This window comes from Euprymna scolopes, chromosome 15 (assembly GCF_053919585.1).
Source record: "Euprymna scolopes isolate OS-2025 chromosome 15, ASM5391958v1, whole genome shotgun sequence".
Taxonomy (NCBI): domain Eukaryota; kingdom Metazoa; phylum Mollusca; class Cephalopoda; order Sepiida; family Sepiolidae; genus Euprymna; species Euprymna scolopes.
The window spans coordinates 36,478,900-36,501,241 of record NC_136496.1 but is presented as its reverse complement, the minus strand read 5'-3'; the positions used below and the strand labels follow the sequence as shown (position 1 = coordinate 36,501,241).

At 32.1% G+C, this 22,342-nt stretch overlaps 1 protein-coding gene across 1 annotated transcript in view; it reads right to left on the bottom strand.

The window, feature by feature from the left end:
- LOC145293783 (DDB1- and CUL4-associated factor 1-like) overlaps positions 1–22,342 on the bottom strand; it is a 156,292-nt gene that overhangs the window by 35,237 nt on the left and 98,713 nt on the right. The window contains exons 19-27 of the mRNA XM_080140323.1: positions 22,203–22,342; positions 20,975–21,056; positions 19,177–19,295; positions 15,547–15,708; positions 13,888–14,081; positions 11,582–11,657; positions 7,313–7,374; positions 4,017–4,080; positions 415–486 (exon numbers count right to left, since the gene is read on the bottom strand). Of these exons, the coding sequence (XP_079996449.1) occupies positions 415–486; positions 4,017–4,080; positions 7,313–7,374; positions 11,582–11,657; positions 13,888–14,081; positions 15,547–15,708; positions 19,177–19,295; positions 20,975–21,056; positions 22,203–22,342 (971 nt within the window). The remainder of the gene's footprint in view (positions 1–414; positions 487–4,016; positions 4,081–7,312; positions 7,375–11,581; positions 11,658–13,887; positions 14,082–15,546; positions 15,709–19,176; positions 19,296–20,974; positions 21,057–22,202) is intronic.

The following is a 22,342-nucleotide window of genomic DNA, read 5'->3' as shown; positions in this document are numbered from 1 at the left end:
ATTAGTAGAAGTAATTCATTCCGGTTGCCTTTTATACCTCTGCAATTTCATTGGATTATTTTCTGCTCATAATTTAAATTTTATGTATTTGATTTCTTTTTGTCTTTTTTTCTTATGTATTTGATTTCTTTTTGTCTTGAGCATAGAAGTGTTTTCTTTTTTTTTGGGGGGGGGGGTAAAAACATTTAACATTTGAAAATGTTTTTTATGCTTTATAAACTGTTGGAGGTTTCACTCAATCTCATGCGTGTACATATACAAGTTATTAAAATTGGAAAACAATACTAAGATGGATTTTAAACTACATAATATACTCATAAATTGTAATATTTTCCCCTGGCAATAATCAAAACTTATTAAACATTACATAGAGATCAAGAGATGACTAATGGAAAGTAACATTAAAATACAAACCTCTCCGGTTAATATGTTCACTGGTTTCAAATCACCAGAATAAGTTCCCAACAACAGGAAATTACTGGAAGACTAGAAATAAAGGAGAAAAAAGAGAAAGAAGGATGTAAGTAATCAAAATCATAGTTTAGAAAAAAAATATAATAAACTTTCTTAAAAAAAAAATGGGTGGAAATATGCTGACACCACAATTGAGCAGAAACTATTAAAGAAAAAGTAATTATAGGTAAAGATGATAATCTAATAATTACATGTACAGTACGTACAAAATTATTCCTACCTGATAAGAAAATTAAAACATTTTGATAATGTTATTGTAAAAGTTGTGTAAGGGTATTAACTCAGCTCCAAAAGAGAATTTTATTTTATGAACAAAAGTTTTATGCAGGGGTATTTTAAATGCTGTTTTTTTTTCTAATGCAATTATACAAAAAAGTCACCATGTAACAATGGGTTGGTCTGGCCTTCAGGACAAGATCAAAGTGTAGTATCTGTTCTTCAGATGCTGCACTTCAATTTCTTGTTCTCTGTCAGTGGAGGAGAAATCCTTCACGACTGAGACAATTTTTATTTTTGTTCCTTTTCTCCATGTTAAAAAACGACCCTGGTGTCTAACTGTCCCGTGGGGAGGCATTGTAAATAGGAACAATGGGTTGGGTCAGAATATCACCAATAAGGATGACAATATAAGAAAAACATTAAATTACATTTTCACATAAAAATTTATTTTCCATCATTTTAGCAACACCACCAATGGGAGTTGCCAAGTTTATCCCTTCTAACCATATGAAAAGAAAATCTTTTCACTGTCAACCCACCCCTCTGAAATAAACTGTAATCATAGCTGATTTTTAGTAACTACCATTTTGTATTTTTAATGTACAAGTAACCCCGTTACAGCCAGATGGCTGCATATTGTGAAAGAAAAGCAAGTAAGTACAATGTATTTACACAATTTTTATTTACATGAAAGAACCAACAACAGTGGAAACAACAACAGCAAGGAAGTGTTCAACACGAAAGTACTTCTACTGTCTCATCGCCCATCAGGGCTAAGCTTTCTTTCAGTCCTAGGTTGTATCTCCTTGAGTGCTCTCCAGTGAGTCGCTTTCTTTCATCCAGCATCAGATTTAATTGTTGTGGATTCTCTTGGTCGAGGATCTGACAGACCATCTTAAAGTCATGGACATAAGGGTTGCAGTCTCTCAGATGCTGCTGAAGAACATCAATGAGGTTCTGGAGAATCTGCTTTTCATGGACAGTAGCTGATGCTGGTACGGATACACTAGCTGATGCTGGTACGGATACACTAGCTGATGCTGGTAGGGTTACAGTAGCTAGCCTGACTTCATTCTCTTTTTGAGCATGATCAGGGTCCATGACATAAAGCTGGGCAAACTTGGGTTCTTGTCCTACATCTGGCTGCTGTCCCCGCATCAGTATGGATACCTTTCTTGTATGGTGACTGTTGGTTGCCATCCATGGTGTCCAGGTGGTCCTGGTGGGTGATCGACTTGAAGACAGGCCATTGCTAAGGAATTGTTTATCTGCCTAGTGTACTTGAGGAAGCATACAGAGTGGAGATGATTTGCTTCCCAAAGCTGTTTCAATGGATCAGAATGATCAGAGAATATGGGTGGGGTAACCTCTCCGTTCTTACAACACATGCCTCTTGCTTCATTTTTCCATTTAATCGCATGACAACTTGGGCATAATGTGGCCACTGGGGAGGCTGTGCTGTCTTCAGTGATGAGAGATCCAACACTGGAGTAGGAAATCAATTGGTCTCCAGAGAGGATTTTTTCAGTGGCGCCTGCTTTATTGTACGCAAGGCCTAGTTGTTTTCTCTGGTGCTCTCGCCGATCAGCTGTCTGTCTTCTGTCCTGATCATGCCATAAACTCCTGGTGTGTAGTGACTCCCCTCGCATTAGCAGTAGCCTCCCGATCCTCTTGCAGTCTTTCATCCCTGGTACGTGGTGCCTCCTGTCGCTTCGCATCAGCTGTGACCTGCCAATTTCTCTCAAGCTTTTTTTTTTATATACTCTGGAGACATTTGTCGTCTTCTCTCTTGAAATTTCACAGCTCGATTCGTTTTCCGACCCAACAAACTTTTCCCTCTTTTAGGCATAGTGATCGCTGGAACAATAATACTATAGAATAAAATGATGTTGGTGAAATTGAATATTAGACATGGAGACATGGACAGACATACATAGACACACATAAATAGATACATAGGACATTATAAGCATAGATATATAGATATCAACACATATATAGCCTAGATATATAGATAGACACATCGACACACACACATATATAGGTATATAGATACACAGAAAGTTATATAGACACAGATAGATACATAGGACATTATAAGCATATAGATATATAGACCACAGAAAGGTATATAGACAGACACAGATCTATAGAAATATAGGCCTACTATATAGATACACAGAAAGTTCTGTCAGATACATATAGACAGATATACAGAAATTGATAATGCACTACAAATGTGACTTTTTTGCAATTTCCATACACCAAACATGGGTATAAATATCACTAAAACATCCGTTGGGTCATAAGCTTCATTTTGGTACCTAACTTACCTGGGTGGGTTGCCTGTAGGTTGAGATAAACTGCGTGTCACACACACACACAGTAGGAAAATTTATATATAGATATAAAAATTATATGCTCATTCCATTTTTTTTTTTTTTTTTTTTTTTTTTTAATGTGAGCTGTAAAATATAATTCTTCCTACAAAAATAAAAAAAACAGACATTGCTACAAAGTAAATATGAAACTTCTTGATGCAGAATACAGAGTGGATGGAGCAGTAGAATTGTCTTCCCTTTGCTAGAGAACTATAACAAACTTGTGATGTTTAATTAATAATTGTTTGTTATTTGCAATTGGAAGGTCAATAAAATTTAACATTGCTTGTGTAAAAGTATGGAAAATGAAAGAGATAATTTACAAAAATATTTAAAATTTTGAGGAAAATATTTATGAAAATAGTTTCAAGTGGGCTGCAGAAAAACAGTTTGCAGCCCATATTTTTGAGATACTTTATGTTGCATACCAAACAAAGTACATGCCTGGGAGCCAAAATAGGAACAATACAAGTAGTATAAGTTAGTGAATACAAAGTGCTTAATATTCTGGATAGAGCAAATATGTTTTGTGCTGTGCTGTTCAGAAATAACATAACTGATTTGTTATATTATTTTATATGATGAAAGGTAATCAGCATTACTGAGGAGTCATAATATTAAAATTGCAGTAAATTTATGCATGTTTTAATTTCTGCATAAAAATCAGAAACAACATGCTTATGATTTACATTTATTTTAATTCATTGCTTCCAATTCATTTTTTCATAGTTTTTACATTAATTTTTACTTTGTTTTGCTTTACATATTTTGAAAAAAAAAAAGAATTAAAAAAATGAACTGAATAAGTTTGGTTTAGATCTTGAAAATAAATGGTGGCTAAAGGGTAACTCCCCAAATCTCCCAAATTGGGGATCTCATCACAGATGACATTTTATGGTAATATTCACTTGCGAAATTAAATGAAGGAAAAGATTTACTTACAATGAATGTACAAGAAGAATATCCATCCTCATCTGGATCGCGGAATGTGCGGATGGGTTTGAATCTGAACAAAGAAAATGCGTTAAAAATGATTCAAGTTAAAAAGATGATTATCAAATCCACAAGCAATTATACATAAATACATAATACTAAATACATAATACTAAATACATAATACTAAATACATAATACTAAATACATAATACTAAATCTCTAATTTGGATTGTAGATTGAACGTTTTAGATAGTGAGAGGAAGGACGGGCGAGATGGGAAATAGTGAGAGAAAGGGAATAGTAGAAACCTTTGTAAAGTCCAACCTTTTCTCACTGTGACTGAACTGGTAGCAATGTGGTAGCGTCAAAGCTATATCGATTGAAACTGATTTCTGTGAGGGTTACTCATGGTGGAGAGATTCGACATCAAGCAGTATTAAGGCTGGCAGAACTGGTAGAAATCCAGAAGTTGGCATCAGGATCCGTCATCATTTGGTTGTCTCTACATGTGGCAAGCAAAGACATGTCGTGCAAGGAAATGCCAATCGATCAAGTAAGAGTGGCAACATTGCTTTTACGCTATTCCTTTGCGTGTTCCGAACAAACCTTCCGACTTCACATGCAACTATTGGATCTTGGGGCTTTCCGTATCAGAGGTAAACAAAAAACATACCTTCATGCAGACTAATCTCAAGGCACGATCTTCGTGACATCCATGCAAAAAGTCTGACTTGTTAAACAAAAAGAACAGCAATTCACTAAACGCATAACAAAGAAAAGGAAAACTTAAAAATTTACAGATCATAATGAAAGGTTCAAGTGTAACAAAGTCAAACGAAATGACATCACCATAAGAAAAAGACCTTCACCTGGCAAATTTCATTTTTTTTTAATTTTCACTTTTGTACCAATTTTCCGTGGCTAAAACCCAAATATAAAGTTTCGCATGGGTTCGAACACACTATATATGAAGTTTCATGTCTGTAGACCAAAATCTGACATGAGTTTGGTAGGCAAAATTTTTTGAACAAATATACGCATACATCAATATATATAGAAAGAGGTTTATGTTTACTATAACCTTTTTATGCAAATATTACGCAAGTATATATCATGTAGAATATCTGCATGAATATAATTACATATAATAGTTAATTAAAGATGATCATCCCATAAGACAACCAAAAAAATACGGAATTAATTAAAATGAATGTTTAAAAGAATATGCAAATTAGCTAGATCTTTTGCAGATGAATGCAATTTCACAACCCACATATAACAAAGTTGTATTTTCTTTTTAAATAAATAGAAAAAAGGGTTTTTAATATGAATATCAATACACAAAAAAAAAAAAAAAAAAAAATTATAGAAGTGTCTATATATATATATATATATATATATATATATATATATATATATATATATATATAGTAACTTAAAAAAATGTATATGGCGATTAAGCTACACTGAATATTCCGCATTTCATCCACTCTAGGACTCTTCAGGCTTATGCGCGAATTCTGTGGTTGTTTGTCGTTTTTATATGCGCATCTTCTATTGAGATTTTAGTTAGCCAATCAGCTTTCTAGTATCTAGTATCCGCCGCGCCCTTCCTATCAGCCAATGAGCATGCCCTTATCGAACAAAGGCCTATTTGACCTCTGGTTGACCTGTTTCTTTGTGTGTGCTCTATTTAGCCTGGATATTTAGTTTCTTGATCTGTTTTAAATCTAGGTTAGTGTTTTTTTTATGTTAGTTTATATATAAATATATGTGTACATACATATATACATATGTATATATATACATATGTGTGTGATCGTTTATGTATATTCATGTTTATTTAATTTATTTATTTGTTTATTTTCTATTGTTTTTGGGGGGTTTTTTGTTACTTTTAAAACTATTTCGTATCGCTATCCTAGAGTAAATTTTATCTTGAGAACGCAGTTGTTTGCTATTTCTCTTTTACAGTTTAATAGATGTTGGGGTTCTTTAAAGTACAGGATAGTAAATTTTACATGAAGGCATAATCTACATTGGCTGATAGGAAGGGTGCGGTGGATACTAGAAAGCTGATTGACTAACTAAAATCTCAATAGAAGATGCGCATATAAAAACGACAAAAAAAAACACAGAATTCGCGCATAAGCCTGAAGAGTCCTAGAATGGATGAAACGCGGAATATTCAGTGTAGCTTAATCGCCATATACATTTTTTTTAACTTACTAACTAGCTCTACCTACGTATTGAGCACTTTTGAAGTAAATACTTAAAGTTTACACATAAATCTATACTTTCGTATATTAATTTTATGCGAGTAAATTAATTATATATATATATATAGATTTATCGTTAAAATTCCCTTTGACAAGTTGTCTGAACCTCATGCAACAACCATTTTTGTCAAGATTAAGCAGGAGAATCATACATACATATGTACACACATTTTTTGCCGAGATTTTAGTTTACAGGAAAAAGGCTGTCCTCTTTCCATGTAAATAAGAACATTAGATAAGTGAAAATGAGATTAGGAGAAGCCGAGACTCGAACCTTGTAAGCAAGGTTAAGAAATAGAATGTTAGAAATCGGAATGTTAAAAAGGTCAATTGTTAAATTCTATTATAAAATAGTTAGATATTGTTTATATCATAAAAAGAATGGATTGTTCATTCTTTTATAAAACTGAATATTAAAAATGTCAGCTAAAAAGAATGAACAATACAAATTAAAAATACATTGTTAAAAAAATAGATTAGAGTATATGTTGAGAATTCTTTTTGTTGTCAAAAGTGTGTTTGGAAAAACGTGTGCATAGCCACGTGAATTGGTCACGTTTGGGAAACACACTTCTGACATCATAGCAAAAGGGGCATTCTCAATATAGGAGCTGGAGTTGGTCAGATCAGGGCAGAAGAGCCAGCAGAGTCGGTCGGAGAGAGTTGATCGGCCAAGAGTTGACATGGTCAGAGGAGGATCCCCTGAGAGGTGAAGGAGTAAAAGGTTAACCATGTAGATACAAATGTGAATTCCAGACGTCATCATCATTCGATCAGTCCAATGAATAAAGAATCATCATCGATATTTTGTAACTGTCTTCGTGTCGTCATTTCACAAATTGAAAGGTAAATGTGTTTTGTCTATCATCATCTTAAATGACCTTGTGTAACCCCCTTCCAAGTAATGTGTCCCCTCCTCCATCATAAGTAATGAGTATCCCCTCTGATGTAAAATAGTATTACACATTCTTTCATAATGGAATAAAGAGAGAAAAATACAAAAGTATTTAGAAAAAAATGTACCTGCTATAGACATATTTTTTGTGACATTTAAATCCATCAATCCCACCGAATTTTGGAAAAATCTGGAAGAAAAGGAAAGATTGTGAGCCAATAAGAACATATTACAAACAATAGAAACTATTGGGGTTTAACAATGCTTTTATATATGGAAAGCATATATATATATATATATATATATATATATATATTTTTATAAAGTAATAGGGTTCGTGTGTTTCTGTCTGTGTGTACAGCTCTCCATCATCAACGAAATATAAAGGAGGTAAGAGGGTAGATCTCTCCTGGTAGAGAAACATTAGAACCCATTTTAGGATGTTTCTGTTATAGGAGACATAAGAATCTTTGCCTAATTTCTTTATATACTATTCTACAAACCACTCCCATATCGAATGACTTATGCTCATTTGCATATCACATTATATTAAATCTCTTTAACTAATTACCTCGACCTTATTACATATTGGAAATATTCTAATCATTTCAACTGTACTATTTACAAAATCTATTTAACATTTAATCTATCTATCTATATATCACATTATATTAAATCTCTTTAACTAATTACCTCGACCTATATATATCTATAAAAACAGAGATGTGTGTGCCACAGACGATTTCTGATTGGTTAATCCAATAATCACATCTCCTAAAAAACAATCGTTTCTACGCTCTTACCTTTACCATAAAATATTATGGCTTTCTTTATTGTCCATCTTGGAAGGGTTTAATTTTTTAATAACTTGTTATTTACAAATTAAAAAAATACGAAACTATTATACGAAACTAAACTACACGAAACGCGCACACACGCACACACACACGTTCACTACCGTTACGTTGTTATGGCAACCAAACCCGCTGACTACATAAACAGTAAACACACACAGTAAATGTGATTTTCTTCATTTTCTCATTTCACTCGTGGTCTTAAATTCATTTCGGGTTTGTATTACTGTACACATAGATTCGAATAAGTTGCCAAAAAACAAATATATAACAAATAAATGTTATCAAAGGCAAGATAAATTACTTTTCTACCAAACTGGATATATTTTTCGTGTTTTTATTCAATTTAACATGTTTATTCAGCTCGAAAAGCATACAGTGTTTACCGATGTATTGAAAAATTCAAGATGGCGGCCGATTCTCTCTTTAACACGGTAAGTTTGGAAAAAGGTGTAATAAATAAAAAACCGGTTAAAATACTGTTAAAAACTCGCTCAATATATGTTACCGTGACATAGGTTGACATATATTCGGCGGGTTTTTAATAGTATTTTGTATAGTTTTTTATTTATAACACCTTTTCCCAAACTTACGGTGTTAAAGAATGTGTGAGACGCCATCTTGAATTTTCCAACACATCGGTAAACACTATATTCTTTTCGAGCTGAATAAACATGTTAAATTGGATAAAAACACGAAAAATATATCCAGTTTTTATCGGTTTTTTACCTTCTCTGCAGAAGTACAAAAAAAAAAAAAAAAACGGAAGGTACTTTTACAGAATGTTAAACTATTCTTTCGAAGAAATTTAGCAAGAATACCTGTAAACCAGGAAATCGGTAAAATGTCATCATGGATGAATACTTGTCTATTATAATTTTTACCCTTGACAAAAACTTAACCATAACAAAAGAGATTTATTGTTCAGATTGTTTTTGAGATTGATTTCTAAAAAGATATTTTATAAATAAAATCGACTTTAAAATTAAAGACTTAAATTACAATAATTGAATTTAAACATTCTTATTTCAATATTTGGCACATAACACCTGCAAAAATGATCACAATGTCAGGATTTCATTTTATTTCAGAATCGATGGCAAATTGTGTAGATTGATATCTCATTATATTAAATACTAATATTTAACATTAGTTTATCATTTAAGCCGATAAAAAGCCCTTTTTTTTTTTTCGAGTCATAAAAGGATTTGGAGTTTCCTAATCAACCTTTCGGGTGCAGTTGCACACTCTCAAAATAACTAAAGTGTTGGATTTAAAAAAATTGGTTCATTAAAACTAAACAGGTTTAGTTTTAATAAAAAAAAAAATTTTTTTTTAATCGCTTTAGTAATTAGATATGTCGTATGGTTATCCCTAATCGCTGAATAAAACCGCTAACGAGTTGAATGATTACGACATAAAATTAAACTCGGGTTCCTGAAACGGAAACTTCGTTTGTTTTTGTTTTTTTCTTATCAATATATTTACATTGTTATTTTGTTTTCATTTTCAATCATTCGAACAGTTTTCTTTTTCAAGTAATCCAAGTTACAAAATTCCCACTGTTTACTATGCTAAAATCACAATGACTAATGTATACCTATTAACCCTTATCCTTGAGTGGCCTCTGGGCCTTGATAAGTGGTGACACCCATGTAAAAAAAAAAAAAAATCACTCGAACAGTTTTCTTTTTATAATGTACAGTTTTAAAAGTTTAAAAACTATATAGTTTTTACTTCAGGAAAATTAATGGGTCAGTTTTTACGATGTGCCCTGTTAAAATACTGTTAAAAACTCGCTCAATATATGTTACCGTGACATAGGTTGACATATATTCGGCGGGTTTTTAATAGTATTTTGTATAGTTTTTTATTTATAACACCTTTTCCCAAACTTACGGTGTTAAAGAGGGTGTGAGACGCCATCTTGAATTTTCCAACACATCGGTAAACACTGTATGTTTTTCGAGCTGAATAAATATATTACATTGAATAAAAACACAAAAAATATATCCAGTTAGGTAGAAAAGTAACTCATCTTGCCTTTGATAACATTTATTTATATTTTTTTTTTTTACTATTTTTTCGAATCTATGTGTACAGTAATACAAACCCACGATATGAATACTCACGTTGTTACATTTATATATATATATATATATATATATATATATATATATATATATATATATATATATATATATATATATATATATAAATGAGATTATAGCAGTTAAAAAACATTTTTAAAACACACACACACACCTTTTTCAAAGTGATCAGAAATCGTATAAAAGTAAAAAGGGTAAATTTTTACTTACTTTCCAACTTAATCACCTTTAACGTGACTTTTACAGTTTTTTTTAAATGGAATTCATTTACCGATACAAAAGAAATGATAAGTAAATAAATCCATAAATAAATATTATAAATGGTTTATTTTAATACTTGCCAGGATGCGGAGGAAAATGAATGAAGGGGGAGGGGAATAAAATAAAAACATTTTGGAAACAGAGTAAGTTTGAAAGAATTGCTTTGCACAGAAAGAAATTAATGAAAAAATAAAATTAAATTTCTTTTCTTTCTTGATTTTTTTTTTAGTTTTTTATGAAAAAGGAAGTCAAAATTAAGACTATAAAAAACAATTTTTATTAAGAGCGAACCTCAGTCGTCAGGTCTGTAAAAAAAGACGTGGAATAATTTTCTAATACAAATTGTTTTTACTTATGTGTTCATTTGTCTCTTTGAAGTTCGTTTGTTTAATATATCGGTTTGCAATATAATTTTGTCATTCTGTCAGACTCAAATTTTAAATCTATATATCTATAAAAGTGAAAGTGTGTGTGTGTGTGTGTGTGTCTGTGTACATTTCCCTACAAAATAACTGTCAATTTTTAGTCTACAGACTCGAAATTTGATATACAGGGTACTGAGATTTGGAAAAATCTATGTGATCGGTTTTTAGCCAGAAATTTGGCGATTAAGGGGTCAAAGTTCAACGATTTGAGCTTTGAGAACTCTACAAAACTTCTCCGACAATTTTGGGTCTACACACTTGAAATTTTAGATATAGCTTTCGTGGACATGGATCTAACTTAATAACTTGATTTGAGCCCAAAACAATAAATTTTCAGGGGTCATAATAGGGGTCAAAGTTTAAAAAATTACCCCCTTTTTTTTGCTCAGCATACACCTCCAAACACCCGGGCACCCATGCTAGTATATATATATAACAGGAAAAAAATCATCAAACAAGATCTTTCTCATTGGATGATTTCTGGTGTTCCATTGATTTTTTCCTTTTTATATATAATATAAAGACATTTTATATTAGAGCAAATCATGATAGAGATATGCTCAATGCATTATTATAGGAAATGTTGAAATAATGAAAAATGTAAATTTAGATACTTAAAGAAATATAATTTAAAAAATGAATGCTCTTTAATACATGGATTTGAAAATAGGTGGATTGAAGTGTCATTTTAATTTTTTTTTTTTTTTTTAAGTGGGCAAAAAAATAAATGGATTCATTTCACTTACTGTGCATCTGTTGACTCTGGATGTGATACAATTTGGTGCAAATCTACTGCCACGAGGATCAGGACATTTGTGTGAGCTGGAAAATATTTAGTCACATTATAACTAAACCTACTTTGACCATTATACAAAACAAATGTAAAACTTCTGCATAAGACAGGAAATCACTAGTGACACGCAGCAAATCATATCTTTCTGTTTTTGCCAAAACTATAGTATGGAGTAATCATAGTCTGGAGCACCTGCTGATCCCACTCCTTAGGGGTGATGGGATGAAGATATTATGCACACAGACAGACACACACACACCCAGACACACACTGAAAAATAACAAACCCTAAAAGCAATGATTTTGTGCTGTCATTCTTGATATCTTTTACAACTTTGTATCAGTGCAAATACTCAAGTTTTGTGCCCCAATTTGGTAAGAAACTGCAAAAAGTTATATGCAATATGTGTAGTCAAACAAAACAATTGAAACCTATTTTTGTTAGCCAATGTTCTGGCACATCGGATGCAGTTTCTGATGAACTCTGCTAATTTGCTGCCAATAGTTCTTTGCTAGAATTCAGAAAGCTGGAGTGAATTTATGTCATACATGAAACATCAAATTGTTTCAAGGTTTCTGAGATTTGGAGAAATGTTTTAAAGCTCCAGCTTACATAGCTTTGCTGCCTTTCAATACCAATAGTGCATCCACTTCGTAAGCAGAATCAACTGGTCATATTTCTATAGTCGCAACATTTCCATCTCCTGTTTATGCAGACTCTTATTCTTTATATCAATATCTCTCTTAATCATTAAAAAGAAAACACAAATTTCTTGGGCTAAGGCAATCTCTGGATTTTTTAATTTTTTATTCTCTACAATATAAATTTATATACTCAAAAACAGAAGAGGAAAGTAGCAGCTATCCAAAGTCAAGTTCTCTGGTGAAACAGGAGAAAAAGATCTTCCCTACTTTATCACCACTTACCACTAGAGACTTCCTGTCTAGGGATAAGGATATAGAAAAGACTAAAAATGTATGTAATATCTTTCTTTTAAAATCATCTTTACACTTACGATTAACAATTCTATTCTTCAATCTTGCTGATTTTTATTTTTAGGTGATTATTTAAAAATGTTATATATTAGCAGTTCTCTGAACCAGATGAAGTAATTGTAAAAAGTAGTTAAATACATTACCGTACTACCAATAACACAGTATAACAACAACAAATGAAAATCAACAAATGATTACTTTGTCAGCTTAAATACTATTTGGGTCCGTGTTTGAAAAAACTGATGAAATACCTTAATGTTAGATTGTGCGGCAAATTTAAATACAAAAGCACATTTTCTACCACTCTAATAAAAAGCACTTTTAAAATAAAATTGGTGTTGTTACTTGAGAGGCAGAAATCAAGTTAATTTCTGCTGGCTGGGAAACTGACTTCATACAAATCACAATGCATCCACATTTTATAGACACTAAATCAGGTGATCTTTTAAAAATGGCCAATTTATAAATCAATAAAATAATCAGTTTGATACTTATATCGAGATATATATACAAAATATAGCAGTTGAAAGTAACAGGAAAATTTACGGACATACTTAGTTGAAAATATTAATGTACACCAAAATTTACAGAAAAAAAGAGTAAAATTTTAATAAAAAAATGAAATTTACTATTGAGACTAACTCTGAATGACAATAAGATGCAGCATGTTTATATTAGAAGGGAGATAATCTATACTACGCTGCCTTAACGGGATTGTTCTTTAGAGTTTGTAGGGTCCAAAAATAAGCAAATTTTATTTATAAAATTCTAATAGGAATTTTCTATACTTTTTGGTGTACGATAATATTTTCAACTGATAAACAAGTTTTTGAATTTTTGAAATGAGGATTGCTAATTTGTACTATTCGGACTATTGTTTTCATCTTGGATGTTATTTTCACAACATTTCAACCAATGTAACCTCTGACCAGCTTCAGGTGTCTCTTGTCAAACTCGGGAATCCTTCTGCCGAAATCAAAATGTTCAAAATTCTGTACAGATTTCCTGAATTTAAAAACCAGAGGTTACATCAGCTGAAATGTAAAAATAACACTCAAGATGAGAACAGTAGTCTGAATAATTCAATATATCCATAAGTTTTCCTGTTATTTTATTTTGACCAGACATATTTCACATGTATCTCAATATAAATAACAAACATCAGTTTTATTTTAACTCTTGAATTGTAACGACTTTTTTTTTTTTTTTTTTCTGTTCTTTGCATTTCAAATGTTGATATCTACAAGGATCCCATAATACTTACGTGAAAAGTGACATTGGGGGACAGGTGACCATAGGGTTTTTGCATAGAGCATGTTGCTTCCTGAGATATTCTGTGACAATGCCATCCAAAGTCACATCATTGTCCGCATGATGTTTGTGAAGAATTTTCTTCAGATTCAGCTCATCTTGTCGATCGGTAATATACTGAGATTTCCCAGTTGCTGACGTGCCAGCCTGAAATGGGAAACAGATTTCAAATGAAATTTAAATTTACAGGATTACCTAAAAAAAAAAAAAATACAACCTATGCCCTACTGAGTCAATATTTATTACATATATCATTTCTATATAAATAAAATGAACTCAATTTTTCCCCCGTCTGATTTTGACATTAATAGGATTAAAAATCAAGATATTTCATGCAAATATAATATGCATAAACGGCAGAACAATATCTGAGGTGTGTTATAGGCTTATTATTTCTCAAATTCCTCGATAATCTTAGATTTCTATATTTTTTCTGCTGAGAAGTCACGGCCAAAATCGGTTAAGATCAATGGAAGTGGTAAAATATTTTCTCTCTAATAAATTCCTCCTCCCCCTGCCACCACTTAACACCGTTTGGGGATCGTTCACAAGGAACAGTTGAGAAGAGAACACCGGTTTGGCTTCGTAGTTCTTTCATGTGAAGTTATTTAAAATCACTAAACTAAGCTGCAGTGCTCTGTGGCGTAGTGGTTAGCGTGCTGGACAATTCACATTATATTTTCACGTTCGCGCCGACCTACCGTAGTCGGTTTTTTTTTGTTGTTTTTTTTTCCTAAACAACTGGAATGGACTTTTCTTGGTGGCCAAACTGTTAACGTTGCAGATGGTTTTTTTTTTTTTTTTTTTTCCACACTTTATTTTCCTACTTTTACTCATGACTCCGGGTTTGATCCTTCCTACTTACCTACCATAACATTTTTAAACCCCCCCCCCCCGTCCTGGAAACAAACACTTGGGCAACGCCGGGTACCCCCGCTAGTCATTAAATATTTAGAAATTACAAAGTTTTCTAAAATCTTTAAAGATTTTAAGTTATGACTGTTGCTTTAAAAAAAAAAAAAAAAAAAAAAAAAAAAAAGTAGTTTCATGTACTAATTTGGAAAAAAAAAAAAAATGCCAACTCATTTCTTGATAAATCTATTATATAAAGGAGAGTTGTCTGTGGATAGGTTTAGAGAGGAAGGAGTTGGGCAGAGGAAAAGGATCAGGATTGGGAAGAGGGTAAAGGAGAGGTTGGTTGGTTGTTTTTGTTTTACGGCATATCAACCTTTTTCAGGTTATTTAATGCCGAATCTAGTTATTTTGAGGAACGATTTTTAATGGAGTATATTTTTTTTTTTTTAAAGTCAGATTCTATTTAACCCATAGTTGGGACCCTAACAGGTACTACCACTCCGGGTCAGAGTGGACCTGGGAGCAATGGCAATTAAAGGGTGGCTCCACACTCCCCAAGGCCCGCAAGGTGGGGCCCTCACCATCGGATATAGTTTTAGGTCATATCCAGGACCCGGTAAAGGAGAGAGAGAAACTGATTGAGAGAGAGACAAATTTTAATAGAACACTTCTACACTTTTGGCCTGGGCAACATCAAATAGCTCTGCTAGTTAATATCTTAGTAAAACTGGTTATCAGAATGGCGTTTAATACTTACTTTGTTTAGTGGAGTTGTAACAATGACTGGTGAGGCAGGAGAATGTCTATTGAGAGAGAACCGAACTGGACCAAGAGTTCCATTGGCACCGGAGGAATGTGCTAATAATGAAGGGGTTTGTGTTGACTGGTGACTTGTGGGCAATGGACTGAGTTGCCGATACTAAAAAGAAAAAAAAATCTTTAAAATCATATCAAACAAAAAAGTCAATACAAATGTATTTCTTTTAATAATTACTTGCTTTTCAAGCTTTAAGATATTTTGTATGCTTATCTATATTGCAAGTGAAATATAGCAGTTCAAAACGAAATAACAGAAAAACTTATGAATATACTTATGAGTGAAAAAATATGAGAGTACACTAAAAGTTATGGAAAATTATTGTGTAGAATTTTGATAAAATAAAATTTACCCTTGTTGGTTATGAATAGTTTGATTCAAGTTGCTGATCGCTAGTTTTATTTGTTTATCTACAAGAGAGTTTCGGAATTGGTTATTGACTAAAACTTGTTTTATATTTTTCAATTCATTAAAGAATATATTTTTGTTTGAGGAAATCACTTTCGCACGATGTATAAAATTCTTTATTATATTATAACGATATGGACATTCACTTTTAAAATCATTGTGTAGAATTTTGATAAAATAAAATTTACCCTTCAGACTCTACAAACCTTGAACAACATTCACAGAGCTAAGCTAGTCATTCAGAATCTGAATTATTTCTTTATTATCAAAATTTTTAAAATTTATTTTTTGTGTACATTAATATTTTTAACTGTTAAGTAAATATATCCATAAGTTTCCTGTTATTTTATTTTGTATTACCATATTTCACTTAATTTGCAATATAAATAAGCAACCTTTTTTATATATAAAACGCATTTTTTTTTTTTTAAATAACACATAGAAAATTTTGAGGAGGGTGGGGGGTTGCTTTGTTTTTGTGATTACATTTTCAAAGTGTTATTAACAAGCTTGAAGAGGGATGTGAAGTGAAACTTTACTTCCAAAACAGATGTAGTTAACATGGATCGTCTTCTTTATATTCACAGAATGAAGTCATCTCCCACAGCCTGGCATCCAAATGAGTTTTCAGTATCAAATAAAGGGAATAAATTATTACAACACACCAAAATGTAAAATTTTATTACAGCAACATCTGGCAGCTTGGTGGATCACTACTGACAATCTAACCTATATATGTCTTTACATAAGCAGTAGTTAGTTGCTACACAGTCATGAGCATGTTTCAGTCTACTAGTATTTACTAACTAGAGACCTCATCAGGCGACCTTTATTTTCGAAAATAAGGGTTGTTGCCTGATGAGGTCTCTAGTTAGTAAATACTAGTAGACCGAAACATACTCATGACTGTGTAGCAACAAACTACTGCTTATGTAAAAACAAATGTAACCTGCTCTACTTCTGTATTGAGCACTCTTGTATGAACCTTGTTATATTTCACTGATTACCCTACCTTTGGAAAATAGCAATCTCAAATTTATATATATATATATATATATAAGTATACAATAAGGTGGTCCTACTGTAACACAGTCGGGAGTGTATACATCAGGGACATACTTATAACGGTGGATGACATAATACAGATAACGAACAATGAGACATTTATATACTGCGTATATCATGACAACTTTGATGACATTTCTTATTACATATAGGTGATGAACATTCATTATCGGAAGAGGGATACCGTTAACATTATTGAGGAGGGAGACGTGAAATACAGTTTTTTTTAATACCGAGGGGAAATATATTATTTGTGATGGCGGGGATAGTTAACACTTTGGAAGGGTGCTACACAAAAAGTTCATCTACAAATACAATTTCAGATTGAAAGATGACAAACGAAGACTTATAAATATGATCTCTATTCTCTTAGCTGGATGAGTGATGCTCAGGAATTCAATAGCCTTGTTGACTTCTACATTGTCTTTCTTCCCTTTCTTTCACTTCCGAAAAGGGGCTTAGCTAACTCTCCTCCTTCACAACTTGACCCTGACTAACCCTCTTAACTGAATATACTGAACCATCTATCCTTCTTTGTGATGTCAGAAACGTGCTCAAACATGTGCTCTCCTCACGTGGATTTACATACACATATATCCAACATGTTTCTGGCAAAACAAAGGCATTCCTTAATTTACATTGTCCAAAATCTGACCTATTATTTGTATCATTATTTAGTTATTCTAAACACAAAAGTCAATTCACTAAATTCCTGAGATTGCATTATGCATTCACTTAACTTTTGAATACAGAGTTCAAGTCTAGACTTTTCCTTATAATAAATATAAATTTTATACTATTTATGTCTTTCTTTAATTACTGGGGTCCATCCCCTTCCATATATAACACTACGTTAACGACAAAGACATGTCTATTTTGTAACAATCATAAAACTGTTTGCTGCAAGTTCACAATGAAAAAAAAAAATTAAATCTTCATGGTGCATGTACCTATAAAAGAAAGAACATAAACACTAAAAACCATGTAAATTGATCAAATAGGTTCATTTTAAAAAAGGAAAATGAAATTTTATGGCTTTATTTTTACTATGACAATCATCAATCTCTCAACACCATTTTTGCAGGATAAAAGAGATAATTCAAATAATTAAAACTTTTGCGAGATTTTAGAAAGCCATTCTTAACATATGGACGACGGTGGTGGTTTACTGAAAAACTCAAATGCACTTACAAATGATTGTCTTATTTGAATTAAAATTACTTGATTAATTTTACATGATTTTTTTGTATACAATATTTTCTTTCCATCAGGAGTTAATCAATTTGGGGGGGGGGGTTAAGGAGATTGAAATCATTGTTAAATTATACAAAATTTTAAAAGCTTCATTATTTCGAGACAAAATCTATGATTTAAATTATGCAAGACATTTTAACCATTTTCACTGCCAAAGTATGCGCTTATATACAACATTCACATTGACACATCGGTTCTCATTAAACTAGCAAAAGTAAGCAACATTGGGCTTAGTACCAGATAGGTGAATATTTGGGATTACTAAGCACTGTATGTCATCTCTCCTGACCGAGATATACATGTGGTCAGGGAACTTATGTGAATTTGATATTCCCCAGGAACCTTTTTCGGTGGAAGCTAGCTCAGCTTAGCCAGAGTAAATATCATTCAGTTATTACAGAATATTTTCGATCTATTTGAAATCTTGAAGATATCAAACCCCTTGCACACTAATGAAAGTTAGGGCAAAAATTACACCAATAGACCAGTTAACTGTTATATCACTGAAGTTAAATACCGAGCTTGGTCAGTAGTTAGGGGAGTAGTCATTTGTGAAAACCAGGTGCTGTAAGAAAACACTCCACCCACGGGTATTGTGATGGACTAGCATCCTATCATGAGGATGGCTTGGACGATCAGTTCCACTTAATGATGAACGTTAGACATACAAGCTTTTCAGGCTGAAAAAATGATTCAAATGTTTTAGGTTCTAGGACAGATAAAATGAACTTAGCATGTAAATAACATGGTACGATAATAACATGAAAATTGGTTAATCAGAATCAAAATTTGCTGGGACGATCATTTCAACTTATTAATAAATATAAAAAAAATGTTGCTTACAGCTTTTGGCGTTGTTTGAATTGGGTTCACCAAAGGATTGGTTGGGTGGACTGTTGGGGGAGAAGTGCTTCGAGGTAGATTAGCCTCGTTCTGGAGAGCTGATGCTGCGCTCAAATAACCTATCACAAATGAAAAACATAAAACGATCAAATATATACAATTAGATAACACAAATTTTTTTTTTTTTTCATTATTTTTATTAAAATTGATTTAAATAAAATTGCCTAAAGAGGTATCTTTTAATATATAAAGTAAAATCAGTATCATTTCTTTGTCATCGATAGCTTTCTTCCTAACGAACTTACTCAATCCACTACTAACTCTTGTAATTACATTTGCTCGTACTTCACCCTGTGCTCCAATGGAAGGAAACAAGACTTGACAACCTCAATAGCATCACCATCCAGCCATACTTCGTCCACATCAGAGTTCTCATGCATCTCCATTGGCTTACACTTCCCACACACAAATCGGTTATCATCTAACTTGTAATTCCACAGCATTTCTTGCGTAATGTTTACAAGTACTATAAAGAACTTGAATTGTACTCAACTTCCTTTCTACTAACTTAGCGGGAACTTTTCATTTTTTGTGGAACCTTCCAACACTACAATCACTGATCATCACTTTGGTTTCGATAACATTTCTCAGTCTTTAATAAGTTAAAGATACATAGTTCTCCCATTTTTTTGCAGACAAGCACTAAATCAACATACAGCATCTCTCTTGAACAATCCATGCAAAACTCTCCAAACAAGGTTTCTAATGCTTCCAAGACAAAAATTAAAAACAACAAAGTCCTAACAGAACCCTGACGTTATTCTACTTAAATATTCAAGTTGTTACTAAACGTGTTGCTAATCCTTTATTCATCAACAACGTGTATCACGTTTGGAGACGGATTCAAATGCTAATCAAACAATTCGGTGCACTTTTATGTAGAAACATTTGTATTTGGCCACAAAATACACCTCTATCAGTTGTACACTTTCGCTCGAGCACTTTTTTGTTAACACTGTTTTTGTTTTTTTAAACTACTAGCAAACATGGAATCTACTTTTATACATAAATTCTCATTGACAAATATTCATGCAAAATGGTGAATAAACTTTGATACCTTCATTTCCTAATTTTAATTTATGATTACCCAAAATTAGTTTGTGGACCTTTCTTCCAACACAACTGCTGAATTTGCACAACCTGAATTTGCATTACCCGTGTCTGTACAAATGCCTGTTAAGTGAACATACCATCTCTTAACCGTTATTTATGATGGAGCAGAGTCCAAACACTTATGGCATTGCTTTGCTTGAACATTTTTTTCTTTATCAAAAATGCATTAGCAACACACGAAATTCAGATCTTTACACTGCTTGCTTCTCTTAAATAACTAATTCGTAAACTAATAATCCAATTGGGTTCAAATTTTGACAAATGCTATTTGATGGTTAGTACTTTATGAAAATCATGGATTTTTTTCTACTTATGGTGCCATCGAAATGTCAAACCAAGGACTTCAGTAAATGATGTGTTGGTTGTAATTTTTAACAGTTTTATAAACATTTTTGTAAACAGAATTAACTAAAATCATTAAACAAAGTCAAACATTTTCCTAAATATTTTTTATGCTCCCTTCCCACTTTCGTGATCTTTTTTGAGAGGGGGTGGGGGTATCTCTAAAAATTATAAAAGACCCGGATATTTTCATTAATATTTAGCAATAATATTAAACCTTTTTAGTTTTCTCCACCTTTGGGATTTGTGATAAGAATTTAGACAATACAAGTTGATTACTTACCTTCAGACATTAAGTGCTCATGTATCAACTGAAGTAATTCTCTCTTTTGGAAAGTGATCTTTGTCTGTGCCACTATGTCTGCCTGAAAACATTAACAATGTAGTAGAATAAAAGATTCAAATACATTTTTTAAATTAGCATCAACAAAATTTATTACACCAGAATTTACTTCCAAGACATTTACAAAATTGCAAATTATGAGTTAAAAAAAAAACAAAAAAAAAAACAGTACACTCACACACGACTCGCCAGTAATAACACTTTTTGTGATATTTGTCAATCATTGGACATTCTACCTTTTAACTAGGGAAGATGACATACAGCACTTAGTATTTCTAAATGATCCCCTATTCTGTACTAACCAAGCTTAACATTACTTAATACAAACACATATTAAAGAGTTAATCAACATTTGTCTTCCCTAAGGTTTTTTCCCCTCTATTTTAATCACATAAAATAGATGATAAAATGTTCCTAATTTACTATAATTTACAATTATTTAATTAATCTTTGACTGCCTTTCTGTTCATCACTCCAATGTTATCTTACTCTAGTATGTTGCTTGGCATACTGCATTTATATCCTATACAGTACCTATCACTCACTTCCGTCACTATAAAAGTCAAAGGTAATAAAGAAAGAATAATGAAATTGGAATAGTCCGTTGTAAACAACAGGGATGATACCACATTATTAATACTATTTAACCCATAGTTGAAGAGAAAAAAAAATTAAAAACAGAACAAAAGACTAATCTAGGATTTTCTGTATTTTTGTACATCTGTCTCTGTAACCCCCCCCCTCCACACACACACACACAAAAAAAAAAAAAAAATTTAATCTAAGCTGAATAGGTGACTCATTATATATATATATATATATATATATATATACTAGCAATGTCAGAAACCAACATTAAAAATGCGTGATAAAAAATTGAATAATTCGACCTATCTTTTCAAATTATAACTACTTGAAAAATGTAATTCAAACCCTAATTTTTTTTCAATTAAAGGAGCAAAGACCAAATTTAAAAAAAAATAACAAAATACAAATCTACATTTTAGATAATTCAAATAAAAGAGCAATTTTGAATCACACAGTCTGAAAGTACTTGTGCTCATTATAAGCATTAAAGAGTTTGAAAGTTTTCCCTTTATAAAATTCTTAAATGTCCATAATAAAGCATACGTATAAAACAAAGAAATTGAGAGGGAACTTAACATACCTTTCGGATGTCCTGTAGCGAAGCTTCGATGTTTGCATTGTGATGTTTTCCAGAAACTCTTTCGATCAATTCGTTGGAATATTTGCAAAACTTTACATGAGCTTGACGTTTGTCTTGTAGCACAGGTTCTTTCATCAGTT